General features: G+C 47.1%; 1 protein-coding gene across 6 annotated transcripts in view; it reads left to right on the forward strand.

The window, feature by feature from the left end:
• The window catches only part of MLN (motilin), a 61,670-nt gene that overhangs the window by 22,297 nt on the left and 19,039 nt on the right, over positions 1-20,334 (forward strand). Inside the window, exons 1-2 of one of the 6 annotated variants that reach the window (XM_030561363.1) lie at positions 6,792-6,829; positions 19,879-19,992. In XM_030561363.1, coding sequence (XP_030417223.1) covers positions 19,906-19,992 — 87 coding nt within the window. In that variant the 5' untranslated portion in view covers positions 6,792-6,829; positions 19,879-19,905. Of the gene's footprint in view, positions 1-6,791; positions 6,830-16,017; positions 16,231-19,512; positions 19,587-19,878; positions 20,007-20,334 lie in introns of those variants that run through there. The other 5 variants (XM_030561360.1, XM_030561365.1, XM_030561364.1 and 2 more) reach the window with 5 other exon arrangements.

Genomic DNA, 20,334 nt, shown 5'->3' on the forward strand with positions numbered 1-20,334 from the left:
CTCAGCAAGACGACCCGGTCAGGGAAGAAATACATCCTGGTGGTGGTGGATTTTGCCACTCGCTACCCCGAGGCGGTGGCCTTGTCCTCTGTTGAAGCAGACACAGTGGCAGATGCACTGCTGACAATTTTCAGCCGGGTGGGGTTCCCCAAGGAGGTCTTAACGGACCAGGGGTCCAACTTCATGTCGGCTCTGCTCCGGTCCTTATGGCAGAAATGTGGGGTCCAGCACAACTGGGCCTCAGCGTATCACCCCCAGTCCAACTGGCTGGTAGAAAGGTTCAACGGGACGCTGAAGATGATGCTAAAAACATTTATGAACCAGCACCCGCAAGATTGGGACAAGTACTTACCTCACCTGCTGTTTGCGTACAGGGAGGTACCCCAGGAATCTACCGGGTTTTCACCTTTCGAACTGTTGTATGGAAGGCGGGTGAGGGGGCCCCTAGACCTAATGAGGGACGAATGGGAGGGGAAGGCCGCTCCCGAGGGAGAGTCAGTGGTGGAGTATGTCCTGACCTTCCGGGAAAGACTGGCCGAGCTCATGGGCCTGGCCAGGGAGAATCTGGCCCGAGCCCAGAGGAGACAGAAGGTCTGGTATGACCGCACAGCACGAGCCCGAGCCTTCGCCACCGGGGATCAGGTGATGGTTCTCATCCCCATGAGGAGAAACAAACTCCAGGCCGCCTGGGAAGGGCCCTTCAAGGTGATCAAGCAACTGAATGAGGTAAACTATGTGGTGGAGCTGTCAAACTGGGCACATCACCGTCGGGTGTACCATGTGAACATGATGAAACCATACTATGACAGGGGGAATGTGGTGTTGGCCGTGTGTGGACATTGGGAGGGGCAGGGAGATGACCCCTTAGTAGATCTATTCCCTGGGACAAAAGCTGGTTCCCCCCTGGAGGCGATTCTCCTCTCTGATCAACTGACCCCGGGCCAGCATGCTGAGATCAGAGGGGTGCTGCATCTATACCGACAGCTGTTTTCCAACCAGCCTGGACGCACTAATTTGACTGTCCTCCGGGTGGAGACTGGGTCACAGGCCCCTATAAGATGCTCCCCTTTTCGGGTCACTGGGAAAACTGCCCAGGATCTTGAAAGAGAGGTCAGGGACATGCTGGCTTTGGGGGTGATCCAGCCGTCTTCCAGCCCTTGGGCCTCGCCAGTGGTGCTAGTCCCCAAGAAGGATGGGTCAATCCAGTTCTGTGTGGACTATCGAAAGCTCAATGCCATCACCGTATCTGATGCCTACCCTATGCCCAGGCCTGACGAGCTCCTAGACAAGCTGGGAGGTGCTCGGTACCTCACCACTATGGATCTTACCAAAGGCTACTGGCAAGTGCCGCTGGACGCAGATGCCAGGCTAAAATCGGCCTTTATCACCCCTCTGGGGCTCTATGAGTTTCTGACCCTGCCCTTCGGCCTCAAGGGAGCGCCGGCCACCTTCCAGCGCCTGGTGGATAAGCAACTGAGGGGGATGGAGAGTTTTGCCATGGCGTATATTGACGACATCTGCGTCTTCAGCCAGACCTGCGAGGACCACATGTCCCAGGTTAAACAAGTCCTAGACCGACTCCGAAAGGCTGGGTTAACAGTAAAGGCTGAGAAGTGCAAGGTGGGGATGGCTGAAGTATCTTACCTGGGCCATCGGGTGGGGAGCGGCTGCCTGAAGCCGGAACCAGCCAAGGTGGAGGTGATCAGAGACTGGCCTGCTCCCCAAACCAAAAAGCAGGTCCAGGCCTTTATTGGGATGGCGGGGTACTATCGAAGGTTCGTGCCCCACTTTAGTGCCATAGCCGGCCCCATCACTGAACTGTGCAAAAAGGGGAAGCCAGACAAGGTGATCTGGACTGAGCAGTGCCAGGAGGCTTTCCGGGCGCTGAAGGAGGCTCTGGTTAGTGGCCCAGTTCTGGCAAACCCAGATTTTGACAAACCCTTTATGGTGTTCACTGATGCCTCAGACATGGGACTGGGGGCAGTGTTAATGCAGGAGGATGAAAAGGGGGAGAGACACCCCATCGTGTACCTGAGTAAGAAGCTGCTACCCCGGGAACAAAGCTACGCGGCCATCGAGAAGGAATGCCTGGCCATGGTGTGGGCCCTTAAGAAGCTAGAGCCATATCTCTTTGGGCGACACTTCACCATGTACACCGACCACTCTCCCCTGACCTGGCTGCACCAGATGAAAGGAGCCAACGCCAAGCTCCTGAGGTGGAGCCTGCTCCTGCAGGACTATGACATGGACGTGGTCCATGTGAAGGGAAGTGCCAACCTGACAGCGGACGCGTTGTCCCGGAGAGGGGGCCCTGAACTTCCCCAGGTCACTGGGCAGAGTGACCCCGCTCAGTTCAGTCTCGAAGGGGGGAGAGATGTGATGCAGTAGGGACTGTCTGTGTGGGGAGTGGGAGAGCAGGGGAGGACTTTAGGGGATGGACGATGCCAGGGCCTGTAACCTGAGCTAGGTAAGGGAGGGGAAAGGTCAACACCTTTGCCCGGGAAGGGGAACAAAGGAAGGGAGTGGCAGGAGGGAAGCAGTTTGAGTTTGGGCTTGGGCCTGTGTGGGCGGAATTCAGGGTATCCTAGCTAGGATCCAAGCACCCTGAAAGCCCAGAAGGACTCGAGGGAGGGGTCCTGACTGTGCCTGCAAGCTCTGCTGTAACCGGTGTTCCTGTTGTCCAATAAACCTTCTGTTTTACTGGCTGGCTGAGAGTCACTGTGGGTCCCAGGAAGAGGGGTGCAGGGCCGGACTCCCCACACTACGTGACAGGCGGCCAGAAACTGGGACTGGGCAACAGGGGATGGATCACTCAATAAATTGCCCTGTTCTGTTCATTCCCTCTGAAGCACCTGGCATTGGCCACTATCGGACGACAGGATACTGGGCTAGATGGACCATTGGTCTGACCTAGTATGGCAGTTCAAGGAGGCTCCTTGGCCGCAGCTGTAAAACTAGCTTGACAACTTGCAGTTATTTATTCAAGAACTGGCCGCTGGGGGAGGGGAAAACACTGTGGTGACCTTCCTGCCTGTCCCCTTTTCCCAGAGTGGCTCAGATAGCCACATTAAGTGGTTTATAAAGTTCATTTCAACATACTGGCCAATTAGGAGTCCTCAGGTCTTTCTGGCTCTCCTTCCGCTCTTTGACATGGACTGCCCTGCAAGAACCTGTCTGGTCTACAAGTATGCCGTGGCAAAGCAATAAGATGGTTGAATTAACCCAGCTGGGTCTTTCCTGGCCTCTTTGACTCATTCCAGAAACTGCAGCTACAGTGGATCAGCATTTAATTTTGCAGAAAGCTGGCGTATCTCTCTGTCTATGTCCATATATGTTTGTCTGTCTGTGCTCATCACCATGTTATGTAAGCCTGGGAGAACACACCACCAGCTTTCACAGGAACCTAAATACCTAATTATTTGTGTTTTGTTTTTCTTGGGCTGTTTTCTATTTTTGCATCGGGGATGAAATATTGTATGTCACCCAGATTTAGCCAGTCGTGAGTCCGAGTCCCACTTTAGTGTCTAATCCATATAGGAGAACGAGTCTACTACAGCTGCTAGCTAAAGGAGTTGCTCCCTTAGCAGTAGTGGCTTGTGCTTTCAGTGCTGAAGGGCCAGGGTTCAAACCCTGTTGTCATCCCAAGCATGGTCATTATATACGTTCCACACTTGGCTGAGTGCCTCCAGTATTGCAGATGGTGGAAATATAGTGACAAGAACCAGTTCTCATATTATTTCAACCCTGAGGCAGAGAAAAGCCATGGAGCTCCACAGCCGACCAAGGATTCATTTAGTAGACTTGGGCGGACACGGTACTGGAGCATTATATTGTTTAACGGTTATATTACAGCACTGCCTGGAGAGGCATCAGCCAAGTCAGGGCTCCAAGCTCCAGGGCTGTACAAGAATTGACGGCCGGACTCCCTCTGGGAAGAGGAAAATATTGTTTGCACCAGCTGCTAAAAACCTACCGACTATAGACTGACTCCCCTAGAACTGGGTGCAGGCTGTCCCCAGGGACTGGAATGCTGGTAGCATCCCTACCTGCCTGGCAAATGCCTGCTTGGGTGCTGTTCAGAACTGTACCCAGGCAGGGAGAACGGACAGCCAATCAAGCAGCAGCTGGAAAGGCTGGTGAATGATCCACAATTAGGAGGTGGCTGTTTGGGCAGGAGAGGGTCTGGAGATGGCATAAGAGAGAGTTGCAAGAAAAAACATGGTTGCTCCACATTCAAACTGAGGGAGCAGGTGGGAAGGAAAGGATGGGTTCACCCTGACTCCTCAGTGCTGAATTTGAGTCAAGGGGAAGTTACGTCGTGCCGTGAAATCTGTCAGAACTGGGTCAGAACTAGCCCCAAACTCATATGCTCCCTTCCTTGTCCGAGCTCCCCGTTTTTAGTTCAGGATGCTGGACGCTGTTGCAATGGGAGAACTGCCTAAGGCTTCTTAGCAGAGCTCTCCCGCTAATCTGTGACATATGGTGGCGTACATGACCCTGATCTGTTAATACTGTAAGCTTCGGTCTCTTCCCCCCCACCCGCCCTCCTCAGTGGTGAGTGGATGGAAAAAGTCAACACTGTCTCCGTGGAGAAACCAGATCGTCCCAAAAGCTGTGTGTGCGTGGGGCTGGGGCGGAGGGAGGTTTTACAGGGAGCTGCAGGGCGGGAACGGAAGGCCAAAGGGTAGGAAGAATGATATCTTTATCACCGGCATGCTCTGATCCTACAGCTTTGGACTGAAAGGACAGAGAAGTAGGACAGGGCTGGTGGAGACCAGAATAATCAGGTCATTGAAGCCAGGGGTGCCCTGGGGTAAGAGTTCCAGATAGGAAGGCTACCCCCTTGGAAAGGGGCTAATGCCATCTTGATACATGAGTGAGAAGTAGCTGTGGTGCACGAAGTCACAAAATGATCCAACCTGATTCCTGTCTCCTCTCTAGACTCTCCTCGGGCTCCTCGCTGATAAAACACAAACAACCCTTAGTTCCAGAGAGCTCCCTTGCCATCATGTCTCGAAGATGCATTTCCTTGAAGGTATTTTATATCGCTCCTGAAAGTGGCAGAGGTTTCTACACATACCAAAGCTGGATTCCCCCACAATGAGCCAATTTCAGAAGGTTCGTACTTCAGGGTCCATTCAGATGAGCATCCAAAAGTTCATATGTTTCTCTGAACTTTTGTTTGCAAACAGTCAGGGGTCAGTCTAGCTATAGGCAATCTAGGGAACTGCCTAGAGCAGCAGATTTTTGGGTAGTTATCTAGAGTGGCTGATTTGGCCTGGCTTCCCCTCCATCATAACAGAGGGGTGACTGGGCCAAATCTCAGTGTATGGTGTTGCGACCTGGTACATGGGGTCACAATACCACTCAGATTTGCTCCAGTCACCCTGGGTCATGAAGGAGGGGCAGCTGGGCCAAATCTGCCACCCTAGGCCTACAAGGAGTGGGGTGGACACTGAACTTTTGCCTAGGATGGCAGATTGTCTTGAGCAACCTCTGAAAATGTGGGCTGGGAATCTCATGGGAATGTGCATTTCCACCTTCCAGACATATTTTCATGAAAATAGCCATCCTGACAACATTTTTGTGCTTCCATGTCCTCTCTTTAGAAGTGTAGACAAACACAATGAAGAATAATTGGGGAAGGAGGAGGAACTAAGGCAGATATTTTTGGACTTCTAAGAAAGGTTCATCTGGAGTTTGGGAAGAAAGTCATATTGTATCCAAAGAGATTCACATATGTGGACCAGTTTACATGAAGGACTAGCTAGAAGTTCCTGGACTTATATTCAGTTTTGGAGGATGAAAGTCAAGAAGACTGTATGTGGATTTGAATTTGTGTCTCCTGAAGCAAAAGGCTGGGGTAGTAACTCGGTGTGCCTGCATCCTCACATGCACATGGGCATGAATGTTACCTGATCTAATATGATGCCACAGAAAAAGCTCTTTGATTTTCCGTAGAAGTGGGCTCCAACCGCAAAGTTCAGGCCTGGATCCAATTCCAAATGTTCATAGAGGTGAAGGATGGGTGAATCCAGAGGTACAGACTGACCCCTTTTAGAGATGGGATTGAGCACAAAATATGGGAAATAATAATACCTAGATCCTGTATCTGGATTTGAACTTTACCCAAGTTGTCGGGTATTGAGATCAAATTCCAGCAGATGCCCATGCACCAACCTGTAGTTACAAAACTAGGGAAAGCTAATAGAATTTTCAAATTCATCCAAGTCTCATGGCCTTTAAGTAGCACTTAAGCTCCTAAACCACTGAGGTGATTTTGAAAATTTTACCCAGTTTTACATATAACATCCAGATGCTGGTGAATTGGTAGGCTCCATGTTTGCTGGCACCCAGAGATAAAGTCTCAGGACCAGATACCCAGCGGACATAACTCAGATTAGCCCGATTGACTGCTATTCGGGCTCCGGGGATGAGGCTGGCAGATGTCTTTCCAGCATCATCATTCTTTTCATAAGCTCAGTTTTCTCCCTTTGCAGCCTAAGGTTAACATGTAGGTAGAGCAAAGATCAAGCTAGGTGCAGCAAGCTCTAGTCCTCGGTTGACGTGGATTTAGAGTTCTCACTAGGTCAGCAGCAGTCAGAGCGATACCTAAAGGCCTCAAGTCAACTCGGAGGAGGAAAATGATACAGGGGAGGATGGCTGTTTTTTTTCCAGGATGTGAACTTGGATTCCCCGAACCTTCTATGCACCAGTAATGAAAATGGAAAGTGATAGCTTTAATCTGATCTCTGTTAGGCCAGGAAACCTCATATGACGCCTCTCGGAGAGATCTGCACGATTTAATGAACATCATCATACCAGACAGGTAAATGGGGAATTTGGGCCATGTCTGGAAATTCCAGCCCCTCCCCACCCGACACACACGCTTCGGGATGCTTTTTGTGGGCAGGGACTCTCTCTTCCTAGGTGTTTGTATCGTACTCAGCACAAAGGGGCCCAGATCATTATTGGGGTCTCAAGGTGCTACCGTAATACAAGCAATAATAATAAATGGGAAACCTTCATTAAAAGGCTGTGAAATGTGTTGGACTTGGATGAGAGGCTACACCCCAAATGACTTAAATCACTGGATTGACAGCCCTGGGAATCCCAGTTCTCCTCTGTCTGCAGACCCAGGTACTGCAGGAGGGGGGATAGTGATTAAGGCACTGGACTGGGACCTAGGAGGCCTGTGTTCAATTCCCAGCTCTGCCACAGACTTCCTGTGTGACCATTGACTTCCTTGGCATAGGCACCTGTTTACGTAGCTGAGGATTTGTTTCCATAGTTCTTTTGCAGCTGAGTTTTCATCAGGCAAAAGCTCAAACTTTCCAAGAGTCTGAGTCACAAGCAGCTCAAGTCATGATCCCTGCCAAGATCAGAGTTGTCTTGTTTCTTCAAAGGTCAAGGGCATTGCAGGGAAATGCAATTCCAGCTCCCGTGCATCGTTCTAATCGATGCCCTGAATGCTCCCCTCCCAGTCTGAAAGGGTCACACGTCTCAGTGCCTGCTCTGTAATGGATTCCTCCTGAGCCCTCTCTCTGCTTTCTGCCTTTGTTCTGAACACTGGACCTTTTCAGGAGCCTGACGTGGTTAGCTTGTGAACCTCAACGACCAGCCCCTTCCCTGCTTTGTAACATCCTCTCTCCCTCTGACCGGTGTGCACAGGTTAACAAAAAGAAAACAATTTAGTGCAGGCCAAATGGGAAAGGCTTTGGTGGCACAGTAGGCTTTGAAAGGTGCATGGCCGAAAGGAGCCATCAGGAATGATGAGACAGTGTTACCGCTGGCCCGGCTGCATGGTTTGGTGACTCTCTGATGAGGAAGGAGGCCTTTGTGTGTTAAATAACAGGAAAAGCGATTTGTCCCCTGTGCGATGGGAAGATCCTAAGTGAGCAAACTGCGTCAGGGCAAAACTCCCTGTGTAGTCCAGCAGCATCAGCCCACTGACTTGGCTCCTGTCCTTTCACAGCTGGGGTCTGATTCAGAGGCCTGGACTACACTAGAAAATTGTTGGTTTAAAAATGTCACGTGAGGTGTGAAAAATCCAACCCCCTGAGCAGCGTAATTAAGCCAACCTAACCCCCAGTGCTTCTGTTGACCTAGCTAGCGCCTCTCCAAGAGATGAATTATCTGTGCGGACAGGAGAACTGTGCTGCTGTAGCATTTCAAGTGTAGACAGGTGCTCGGTCACAGGAAGACCCCTTCAGCTGGTGTAGATCTGCTGTAAGGACTCTACGCTGGCCCTGCTCCCAGCATAGGGGAGTATCCAGCTAAGGTACTTAGATGGCTGTTACCATAGTAACGTTAATGTTTTTATCCTCCCAACAGGCTCATAAAGCAGGGCTATTGTCGCCATGTTACAGATGGGGAACTGAGGCACAGAGAGACTAAGTGACTTGCCCACAGTCATACGGGGAGTCTGTGGCAGAGCAGGGAATTGAACCTAGGACTCTTAAGCCTCTTCCTAGCACCCAAATCATTAGCCCATCCTTTCAACGCATGTAAAGAAATTAAAGCTCATCAGGAAACAAACAACCCGTCCCCAACCCATACAAGCCCTGACCCCACAATCCTCACCACCCCAAAATAAACTCAAAATATAAACATTTCACCCCATTAATGCTTGCAGCCCCGTGTCCCCCACACCTCATCAATCTGGTACAATAGGCTAGTCTTCCACTAGAATGTATTTTGGCAACCTCAGTGAAGGCATCCGACTGGTCATCTAGCAGCTAGACATGTCTAACTAGGAACATTGCCACCCACAGTAAGCCATGTGGATAAATGTGAGTGAAACTATCTGTGGGTACAAAATTCTGCCGTTAAAAACCAGAAGCCAGTGCTGAAAGCCTGGCCCATGGTGCAGATTTTTGCTATGTGTATTTGGCCAGGTTTATAAATAATGCTCTGACCTGGATACCACTTTGCAGAAAGGTTTGTGCATTCCTCCCAGGGAGGGAGAGGGCAAATCTGGAACTGTAGCATGCTTCTTTGCCTCCCCCCCAAAAGAAGCCCCTCTCCTCATGACAGATAGAAACTATGCGTAACTTGTGAGATGAGCTGCTTATCCCTGGCTTGTGAGCTCACCTGCTGGGAAAGGGGTTAAAACGAGATAAAGCTGGAGTGTTATGGAGACCATATGGAAGGGGAAGAAAACCCTTTAGCCTGTAATGGGATTCATTCCCAGAAGCTCCTGGTGGAGGTGAGCCTGACTAGAAGTGACAGGTCATGATCTGTGAGATGCTGTCGGCTGTGCTGCCCAAAGCAGGATGTGTCCCCACAAACCAGTAGATCAGTCCATTAGGACAGTGCTAAGCAGAAGCTCCTAGCCCTCTGGTGGCTAGAGGAACACATGTGTTTGCAGGGTGCAGACTGTTCCTCTTTAGCCTGCGTGGTTTGTCCATATTCCAGGCTTTACAGGGTTGTTTTCAGTAGAAGGAGAAATCAGTGCTATGAGTCAGGTACATTCTTGGTGTAGTCTTCTTTACTTACAGACAGATGCCCCTGAAGTCCTGTTTCCCTCAACACATTACTGAGTGTTCCCTCAACCGCAGGCAGCTTGCTCAGAAATCCCTGTGTTGGCCCTTCCAGCGGGCTCTGTGCCCAAGGCTTGCTGTCTCTGCTTCCTCTCAGGGTCCTGCTCATGGCTCCTTCTCCAGACTTCCTGCTGGAGTGCACAGGTTTGCAAGGTACACTGCAAAAACACAAGAGCCCTTGAAAGATTGGTCAGCTGCATGTGTTGTATGTGGATCAAGCATACCCCATCTCCCCTCCCATCCATGGGTCTCCCCTCTCACCACAACTGATCAATAGCATCCCTGTGACAGCCCCAGCAATTGCTGACATGGAAAAGTAGGGTTCTTTGGGACATGGGCGTCTCCAGCCCACAGAACGAGGGATCCCATAACAGCTGCAGACCTTGATCTTTTTGTGTGTGGCACTGTCAACATTTTAGAAAAATCAGGAAAATAGGATGTAGTATATTTTATTGCCTTAGAAAACACAGATTAGATAATACCACTTCATACCTAGTGTATTGCTACATGACATGGATATTGCTAACCCAGTGCAGTACAAACACATTTTCATGTGTCTGTTAGTTGCTGTGAAACAAACCAAAGACATCTTCTAACATGGGTGATCAGTGATGCAAGCAGGAAAATGTTGTCTGTTCCCATGAGGCCTTCCCTCGCTTGCTGCTACTGAAATTAACTCTGAGCAAGCCTTCCACACAGCTTTGCTCTCCTTTCTAAAAATATCACCCAATATTGTAGAAGGGGCAGGGCAAGCAGTAGCATTGCCTAGTGATAGAAGTAGAGGAGAAGGACTCAGGAGACCTGAGCTCTGTTCCTGCCTCTCCCATTGAGTCACTGTATTAAACCAACATGTTAGGACTTGGGTGCCTAACTTTAGGCACCTAAACAAAAACTGCCTGATTTTTAAAGGTGCTGAGTGCCCACAGTGCCCTTGGACTTACATGGCATTTGTGGGTGCTCAGCACCTGTGTTGTTATCTATTATCTCTAGTGTGGTAGCATCCAGGAGCCCCAGTGATGAACCAGCACCCCATTGGGCTAGCTGCTCTACAGACACAGAACAAAAGGATGTTCCCTTCCCTAAAGACCTTCTAATCAGGCCATTTATTTAGGTGCCTAACTATGGATGGTTTGAACCCTATGGGCTTCACCTCTTTGTGCCAGACTCTGTGTGATGTGTATAATAATAGCTCAGAGGTGTGTTGTGAGGCTTAATTACTCTGTGTGAACCATTCTGAGATCCTCAGATTATAGGCGCAATACAAGTGAAAAACATTGATTATCGCTAGTAGGTATAGTTACCGTAATGCTCCAGAATACTCTAGGAATGTGGTTGTAAAAAGTGAAGTCTGTGGGTATGTCTACACTGCAGTGAGACAACTGTGGCTGGCCCGTACCAGCGGGTGCAGGCTAAGGGGCTGTTTAATTGTAGTGTAGATGTTGGGGCTTGTGCTGCAAGGTAGGAGGATCCCAGAGCTCGGCTGCAGCCCAAGTCCGAACATCTACATCACAATTAAATAGTTCCTTAGCCCGAGCCCTGCGAGTCTGAGTCAGCTGGCATGGGCCAGCTGTGGGTTTTTAACTGCAGTGTAGAAAATCCCTGTAGAACAGTGGTTCTCAAACTATTGTACTGGTGACCCCTTTCACAGAGCAAGCCTCTGAGTGCAACCCACACACTTATAAATTAAAAACACTTGTTTATATATTTAACACCATTATAAATGCTGGAGGCAAAGCGGGGTTTGGAGTGGAGGCTGACAGCTCGCGCCCCCCTCTCCCCATGTAATAACCTCGCAACTCCTGAGGAGTCCCAACTCCCAGTTTGAGAACACCTGAATAATACAATGTCCTTTTATAGGGATTGGGGGGGGTAAATGTTTTGAAGGTATTTTTGTTCCCATTGTAATTTTGGAAGTGAAGTTTGGTCCTGTCTATATTAACTTGCACCAGTATTGGAGCAAATTTTTCTAACACAGAGATGGCCTTAACAGACTTAACAGACTTTGACCCCTGAAAGTGAGACCCCCTGAACATGAAAGATCTTATTCTCTGAGCACTCATCCTGGTTTTAAAGCAGCACAATTCCCTCAACACTAATGGAACAACTCCTCATTTCACTCTCAAAAGCAGGGGGAGAACAAGTATTGCCATCTCTTGCCATTTTTGTCATGAGTCTCATGATATTTGTGGTTTTTTTCTTAAAGGCTCAACTCCTAGAGTCATATAATGGTGAGAATCTCAGCTTTCATTGAAAAGAAGTCAGTGTCTAGCCCGCATGGTTGCAGAGAAAAGCTTGAAAATGTAATCCTAAAAGGCTCAGGAACAAAACACCAAATAAAAAGAACCCAAGATTTATAATTATTTTTAAAGATTTCATGATTGTTAAGGTCCTGATTTTTGAACAGTTAGAGCTTCTTGAAAAATGCCAGTTTTTTGTGAGAAATTTTTGGGAAAAAATGTGTTTTGGACAAAAAATGTTTGTTTTTTCAAAATACACAAGAAATTTTTTTCCAGTTTTTCACTGGGGGATGTGGGATTGTTTTTGAGAAACATTTTTGGTAAATAATTTTGTTAAAAAAAAATCTCATTTCAAAAACCAAATATTATTTTTTATCAAAAATAGACCAGTAAACTGAAAACTCTTCCCAAAAGATATTTACCAAATAACTTGGGATGGGCGCGGCCCAGGGTGTTGTCAGAACTGGAAAACTGCAACCAAAATGAAAATGTTCATTTTGCCAAAAAGCCATTTTTCTTTGAAAAAAATGTTTCAGCGGAAACAAAAGATGACCAGTTCTAGTGGCAATGCCAGGAGAAGCAGACCTAAAGTACAGTGAGGCTGGCACTGAAATAGGGACTGGTTGCTGCCCTCCATTAAAATGAATCAGCAAGCCTCTAATTTTGGAGATGCCTAATTGATCCTTGTTTAAGTAGGGGAAGCACGTTCTAAGCTTGTTTCAGGTGCTTTAGTTTTGCCCTCTTTTCATAGCCCTTCTTGTTTTAAAGACTCGTATGGCTGTATTCCGGACCACCTCATGCACCTTCTCTCTTTGCCCTTTATCCCATAATTGGATTCTTTCCTTCCTCTCCGCTCATGTTGGCCTCCTCTCTGTCTTTTTACATAAGGGGCCTGATTCTCTGCTGCCTGTGCATAGTATAAGAGGGGTAGCCGTGTTAGTCTGGATCTGTAAAAGCAGCAAAGAATCCTGTGGCACCTTACAGACTAACAGACGTTTTGGAGCATGAGCTTTCGTGGGTGAATACCCACTTCCTCAGATGCATGTGCATAGTGGATGTAAAAATGCTGCCACACGCAGGAGCAACGAATTCTGATTTGGCAGCAGGTTGTGCCCACTTTGCACGGGTGCAAAGAGTGGTGCAAGGATGCAAAGTAGCAGGAAATATGAGAATTAGGCCCTGTATTGCCACTCTTTGGACCTGATCCCAAAGCCCATTGAAGTCACAGGAGGTTTTCTGTTGATTTCAATGGACATTAAATCTGTCCCTTTTTGCAAGAACATTCTTATTTACAGCTCATGCCATCTGAATCCACTTCCCTGTCTCTCTGCGCATTGCTGTCTCCTTCTTTCAAATATAAATTTCTTTTCATTTTTGTCTCTTGCCTATGCCACTTTCTTTAATACTATTATTTGTACTGTGATAACAACTATGGGCCCTGATCAGGATTTGGGGCTCCATGGTGTTAGGTGCTGTACAAACACATAGCATGAGCCCCCAAAAAGCTTATAATCTATGTATATAGATGCATAGAATATAAGGCCAGAAGGGACCATCATGATCATCTAGTCTGACCTCCTGCACATCACAGGTCACAGAACCTCACCCACTTTCTTCTGTAATAGGCCCATAACCTCTGGCTGAGCTACTGATTTCCTCAAATCTTGTTTTAAAAACTTCAGTTTACAGAAAATCCACCATTTACTCTAGTTCAAATCAGTGAATGACCTGTGTCCCACACTGCAGAGGAAGGCAAATAATAATAATAATAATAATTAATAATTAATAAAAAACCCCGTGTCTCTGCCAATCTGACCTGGGGGAAAATTCTTTCCTGACCCCAAATATGGTGATCAGATGGACCCTGAGCCTGTGAGCAGGACCCATGTGACAGACTCCTGAGAGAGAACTCTCTGTAGTAACTCAGAGCCCTCCCCATCTAGTGTCCCATCTCCAGGTGTTGGAGATATTTGCTAATAGCAGTTATGGATGTGCCATATGCCATTGTAGGCAACCTCATCATACCATCCCCTCCATAAACTTATCAAGCTCAGTCTTGAAACAAGTTAGGTTTTTTGCCCCCACTATTCACCTTGGAAAGTTGACCCAGAACTTCGCTCCTCTGATAGTTAGAAACTTTCCTCTAATTTCAAGCCTAAACTTGCTGATGGCCAGTTTCTATCCATTTGTTCTTGTGCCAGCCTTGGCCCTTAACTTAAATAACTCTTCTCTCTCCCTGGTGTTTATCCTTCTGATGTATTTATAGACAACAATTATATCTCTGCTCTGCCTTTGTTTTGTTAGGCTAAACAAGCCAACCTCCTTGAGTTTCCTCTCAAAAGGTAGGTTCCCCATTTCTCTGACCATTCAAATAGCCTTTCTCAGCTCCCTTTCCGGTTTGAATTCACCTTTCTTAAACATGGGAGACCAGAACTACACAGAGTATTCCAGATGAGGACTCATCAGTGCCTTGTATAATGGTAATAACACCTCCCTATATTTACTGGAAATAACTCGCCTGATGCATCCTAGGATTGCATAAGCCTTTTTTGTGGCTGCATCATATTGGTGGCTCATAGCCATGCTGAGATCAACCAATACACCCAGGTCTTTCTCCTCTGTTGCTTCCAACTGATATGTTCCCGGCTAATAGCAAAAAAAATCTCATTGGTCCCGAAATACATGATTTTGGACTATTAAATTTCATCCCATTTCTATTGCTCTAGTTTTCAAGGTCATCCAGATTTTCTTGTATGATATTCTGGTCCTTCTCCATATTGGCAATACCTCCCTGTTTTCTGTAATCTGCAAATTGTATTAACACCCTCCCACTTCTTGTTCCAAAGTCATTATTGAAAATGTTAAATAAGATTGGTCCTAAGACCAACCCTTGAGGAACTCCACTAGTAACCTCCCTCCAGCCTGACAGTTCACCTTTCAGCATGACCCGTTGTAGTCTCCCCTTTAACCAGTTCCTTATCCACCTTTCAGTTCTCATATTAATCCCTGTCTTCTTCAGTCAAACTAATAATTTCCATGTGGAACGGTATAAATGCTTTACTGAAATCTAGGTAGATTAGATCTACTGTGTTTCCTTTGTCTAGAAAAGCAGTCATCTTCTCAAAGAAAGAGAGCAGGTTGCTCTGGCGTGATCTACCTTTTGTAAAACCATGTTGCATTTTATCCAAATTACCATTTACTTCTATGCCCTTGACTATTCTCTTTCAAAATTCATTCTAAGACCTTGCATACAGTGGAGGTCAAACTACTGCATCACCTTTTTCCCTTTCTTAAATACAGGTACTATATTTGCAATTTTCCAGTCATAGGGTACGACCGCTGAGTTAACAGATTCATTAAAAATCTTTGTGATTGGGTGAGAGACAGCGGGTAGATACAACAAATAAATGGAATGGAAGCAGAAGGTAACAACGAGCCAATTATGAACAGCGTGATCATTCTTTTTCTCTCCCTCTGTTGATATTTATTTTGTAATTCCATAACTCTACTATTTAACTTGAGCATTTTGAAGTTGTTTGTATGAAAGAGGCTCTACATTAACCGCTGGATGCTGCAATTCATTCCTTAGGCAAAATTCCCCTTGATCTGAATGGGAGTTTTCCCAGGTGTGGGGCAGATCCTGCCATCAGGCCCTTGAGCCCATACAGCTCAGATTGCAGGGTCAGGGGGTGAAATCTTGGTCGCAGTGAAGCCAGTGGGAGCTGTGCCATTGACGTCAATGGAATGACCAATGAAACACAGGTTTCAGCACTATGTTTTAGCTCGGAGTGATTCTCCATTCTTTCTCATGCTCTCTTTGAATCCCCTTTGCCCCCCCTTGTAAGTGTCCATCCACGGTGTCAGAGCTAGATATTATTATTCCTGCTGGAGTCTCACCTCTCTTTTCACCCTGCAGGCATGTGGCTGGATTTCCACCTGTCCTTGCGGAACGAATCAATGCCCTGCCGGTCTGAAACAAGATAAAGAAATAAATAGAGAATTCTTATCCCTAGTTGCAGATAAACTGCAACATTCACCACAAAGGATTCCTGGAATGAAACAGGCACCTCTCCATTGAAAGTGCTGATAAATCCTACGCATCCAAGGCTGGCTTAATCCAGCTCAAGCTATCGGAAAATCTCTAGGGACCCAGCAGCACTGAGAACAGCTATTTCTTGTCATGCGACACTTCACACATTGATAGATAATCTCCTTGGGCCAGGCTGACAAAATGCTCAAGATTGAATCTTTCCCCTGTGGGTTTAGACTTGTTCCTTCCTCTGGCAAAACGTCCATTGGTTTGGGAGGGTTGTGCCCAAGGAAAGACGTGGCCTGGAGTCCGGTGATCATGTTCTCCTGCCGGCTAAGCAGGACCTCATTTTGGATCCTCGGTGTGAGAGAGACTTCCACACTTCATCTTCCGGCCGATTTGGCTGTGCAAGCCCCCGCGAGTGAGCTATTTAATGCACTTCTCAGTGCCTTAGCATTTCATCTTGCTATGCTTAACCCGCTCTGTTGTTCAGTCTGGGAGCAATGCAGGGGAGGAGAGGGTGCAGGGAGAAGAAATAAGAAAATAAAAGGTCAGAGGGTGCCCAGTGTGTATGAAGGCTAAATTGCAGTTTTGTAAAATCTAATAACTGTTCTCTGGCAGTGGAGAAATGAACTCTTTTCTGAAATGCTAAGTGACTTACCTGCCCCTAGAGCCAGGCATAGGATTTAAATGGTCAGATGCACATGATGTTTTCCGAGTTGCCTGTGGAGGACCTAGCCAGGTCATCCATTACGTGTGTGACAGATATCGCAACCCTATGCAGTCTCCTGGAGGGCTTTGGGAGTCAATTTATGTCTGACTATGTTCTACTCCAGGGAGAGAGTTGCCACAGTTCTGTCTAGCATTAAAAAATGTGGGAGTTGGTTAAGGTGAATCACATTTGTGTTTACCCCTCCAGAACAGTATATTCTCCCCACCACACACACACACACACACTCTGGGGAGGTTTGAATGTACTAGTTCAAACTGATTTTTCCAAAATCCAGCAGAGTTGTAGAAGAGAAGGTTCCTGACTCTCAGTTTTATGTTCATGCCACTTAAATAATAATTAACCAGATCTCAGCTGGTCGAAATCAGTGTAACTCCATCGAAACCAATTGTTGATTTACACCAGCTGAGGATCTAGTTCTACGTTTAGTAGCTTGGAAATATCAGTGCTGTAAGGGTTAAACAGATTTCTGCTTTAAGCTAAAGCTGGGATTGCTGGCTCTAAAATGGATCTTTCCACCACCAGATACTGAGATGACAGCTCATTCAAAATTACTCCCACTGCTTCCTTTCACACCCATTCATAGCCTGGATGCAGCTGATGTGGGAGCCTGATCCAGAGCTCACTGCAGTCAATAGGAAAACTCCCAGTAATTAGGCCCTTGGTGCTCTGGATTTGGTATGTAAACCTGGCAGACACTGTAGGGACAGAAAACAACAACAGATAAACTCTGCATTAATCTATCGCATCAGTATTTGCTGCTACAAACAAGAGTGTGAAGTGATGTCTGAAATCAGCAGGAGTTAAATCCCGCTATTGATTCTCTCTCCCATCCCCTGCTACGCACCAGTGAATTAACATGATTACACCGCCCGAGTAGTCAGGAGAAATTTAACCAGTGTACTTGGAGGGGATGGGGCCAGGAGTTTGTCTATGCATTTGAAATATTTATGCCACAAATTAGCATGCGTTCTAAGCCCATGAATTTCAAATATTTATATAGCTTTAATATTAAGGAAAATTATTCAAATTTCCCATAGGCGTTTTATTCATTAGTAAGGCTCAGCATTCGTAGACGACAATGCCTGCTTGGTAATGCATCCATATAACAGCCAGGAGAGTGCAGAACAAACCAAGAGCGTGATTTGTCCAATGCAGTGGTTCCCAAACTGTGGGTCAGGATCCTGTTTTAATGAGTTGTCAGGGTTGACGTTAGACTTGCTTGGGCCCGGGGCCAAAGCTGAAGCCCGAGCCCCACTACCTGGGGCTGAAGCTCTTAGCTGTGGGGCTCAGGTTACAGGCCCTCCCCCTGCCCACCTATCACCTGGGGCTGAAGTCCTTGGGCTTCAGCTTTGGCCCCCTCACCTAGGGCAGCAGGGTTTGGGCAGGCTCAGGCTTTGGTCCCCCTTCCTGGGACTGTGTAGTAATTTTTGTTGTCAGAAAGGGGTCACGGTGCAATGAAGTTTGAGAACCTCTGGTCTAATGGCATCAGACCAAGACTTTCAAACCTTGGTGTCTCAAATTAAGCCCCCTCCATCCAAATTTAGCTGCACAAATAAATGGGCCTGATTTTCCAAAAGTTCTGAGCTCCTACTGAAGGTAACCGGAGTTGCGGCATGTGCAGCTCCTTGAAAATCACGCTGCTTATTTAGGTATCCAAAGACAGACTTAACAGACTCACTTTAGGCAAATTTAAGGTGCTTAAATCTTGGTAGAGATCATCTACCTGTCTGAGGTGTTCCAGGAAAACCCATACAAATATCATTGGCAGATTGAGGCTGTCCAGTCACTGTACATTCACACACCACTGCAGGCAGCTTGGCTCACTGCCTTACCCTAGAGGGGAAATTCAAACTCTGTTGGTTTCTTATCCCATGATTTTATGCAACCCTTTTGCCACAACACTCCAAGCACAAGACAAAAAGGGGAGGGGGAAGAGTACAGGACTTTGAGACGAGAGCTCAGCGCAGAAGACCTGGGGAATTCGTTTTGCTATTATTCCTTGACATTACAATTGAAATACATTTCCGGGGGTTTACAGTCACTGCCTGTTCTCTTCTAAAATTACCCCACATTATGGTGAATGTTTAGCCTATTTTAGCTACAAAGCCAGTTTTGCACATGCCTTCCTTGGAAGGAAGCTGCATTAGAGGAACTGAAGCTTGTGAGCCGCTGCAGGCCAAAGACTGGGTTGGGTATTTTATTTTTGGTCACACTTCTCCTGCACTACACTGCAGAGCAGCTGCTCAGCTGGGGACTGAAATCATGGACCAGGACTCTATTGTTCTAGGCGCTGTACACAGAACAAAAAAACAGTCAGTCCATGTCCCAAAGAGCTTGCAATCTAGGCAAGGGTTACACTGAAGTCGAAAGAGCTACACTAGTTGTGGATTTTAGCCCCTTACTTCTAAATTCTGTATACATGCCCAGGATTGCAGGAGGGGTTACATAGCCTGTGCTGAACCCTGTTTTTCCAAGACTTCATTGCTATTTTTCTCCATGATAATGAGCTTAAAGGTAGCACGGGTGTATCTGCCTGAGCGGCAGCAATGCCTGCTATTTCAGAGGAGCCATACCTTGTTACCTAGGTAAATGGGGGCACGCAGCCACATTGCCCTGGTAAAAAGGGCAGAGACATCTGAAAGTTTGGCACTTGGAAAGAGGGACCTTTCTTTTGCTGCTTCCAGACTCCCTCTGCCATCTCGTCAGCCGCATCCATCATAACCATAAAAAAATGGAAAATTCAATTAAAATGAAAGCTGGTGTCAAATGGGTTTTCACAAGTTCTTTAGGGAAGAAAAGCTAATGAGCGATTGCACCCTCCCCTCCTTGCCCTCAATGCACACATGGTCCCTGGGAGCAAAGCTATTTGATCTCTCTTGAAGTTTTACAGCTGCACCCACATTGCAGGCCCTGTGATAAGCCGTAATAAATACAGAGGGATCTTGGAAGCATCTTAACTACTGGTGCATTTTTTAAGGAGTGTTTTGGACCAAATGGAGAGTTATTGACTGAGATGACAGTGGGGGACCTGTTGTAAAGCACAAGTGAGGTTCCAAAGTTAGCAGACATTGTATTGACCAGCTGTAATGCAGAAGAGAAGAGAAAAAACATTTTAATTAACTTGTTTCGCAGCTCCCCCTGCTCTCTCTCTCTCTCACACACACACACACATAGCTTGTACCTGGCAAATATTGCAGGTGCTCAGCACTCAGGCAGAGGGGAAGGAATGCTACTTCAAACAACAGATGTAGCACCCAAGAAAGCCATTAAGCAGAGTGGGATTTAATACATTGGCTAACTTGTTTATCCTTTTGTTTCTCGCTCTTTTATTTTCAGGTTTCCTTGTAAGCTGCCAGCAGTCAGATGAGATGTGAAGCTGAGGTCCTGACTGCTTGCCATCACTTCAGATCCTGTGGAATCGTCAGGAGACCTGGAGGGTTTCATTGTAGGGTCAGTGTCAGAGGGTCAGTGGCCAGAGGGCGACTGCCTTCTGAGATATTCCCCGGCCGTTCTGTGGGACAAGATAGTCTTCAGATCCTATTCTAAACTGCATGGCTTTGTAATGTGCCATTGAGGATTGAGCCAATGTCCATGGGAATCTTTTTATTTACTTTGGTGGGTTTGGGATCAGGCCCTTAAGGAGCTGACTCTTTTTTTGCCCTAAATGCAGCTGCATTTCAGTGATGGGTGAAACAAGCCTTGGTTGGGATTTTCTAAGCTGTCCAGGCGATTGACTGGCCTGATTCTCTGTTGCTCTGCATCCTGTCATCATTTACACCAGTGCACAGTGGG

Source organism: Gopherus evgoodei, chromosome 4 (assembly GCF_007399415.2).
Source record: "Gopherus evgoodei ecotype Sinaloan lineage chromosome 4, rGopEvg1_v1.p, whole genome shotgun sequence".
NCBI lineage: Eukaryota > Metazoa > Chordata > Testudines > Testudinidae > Gopherus > Gopherus evgoodei.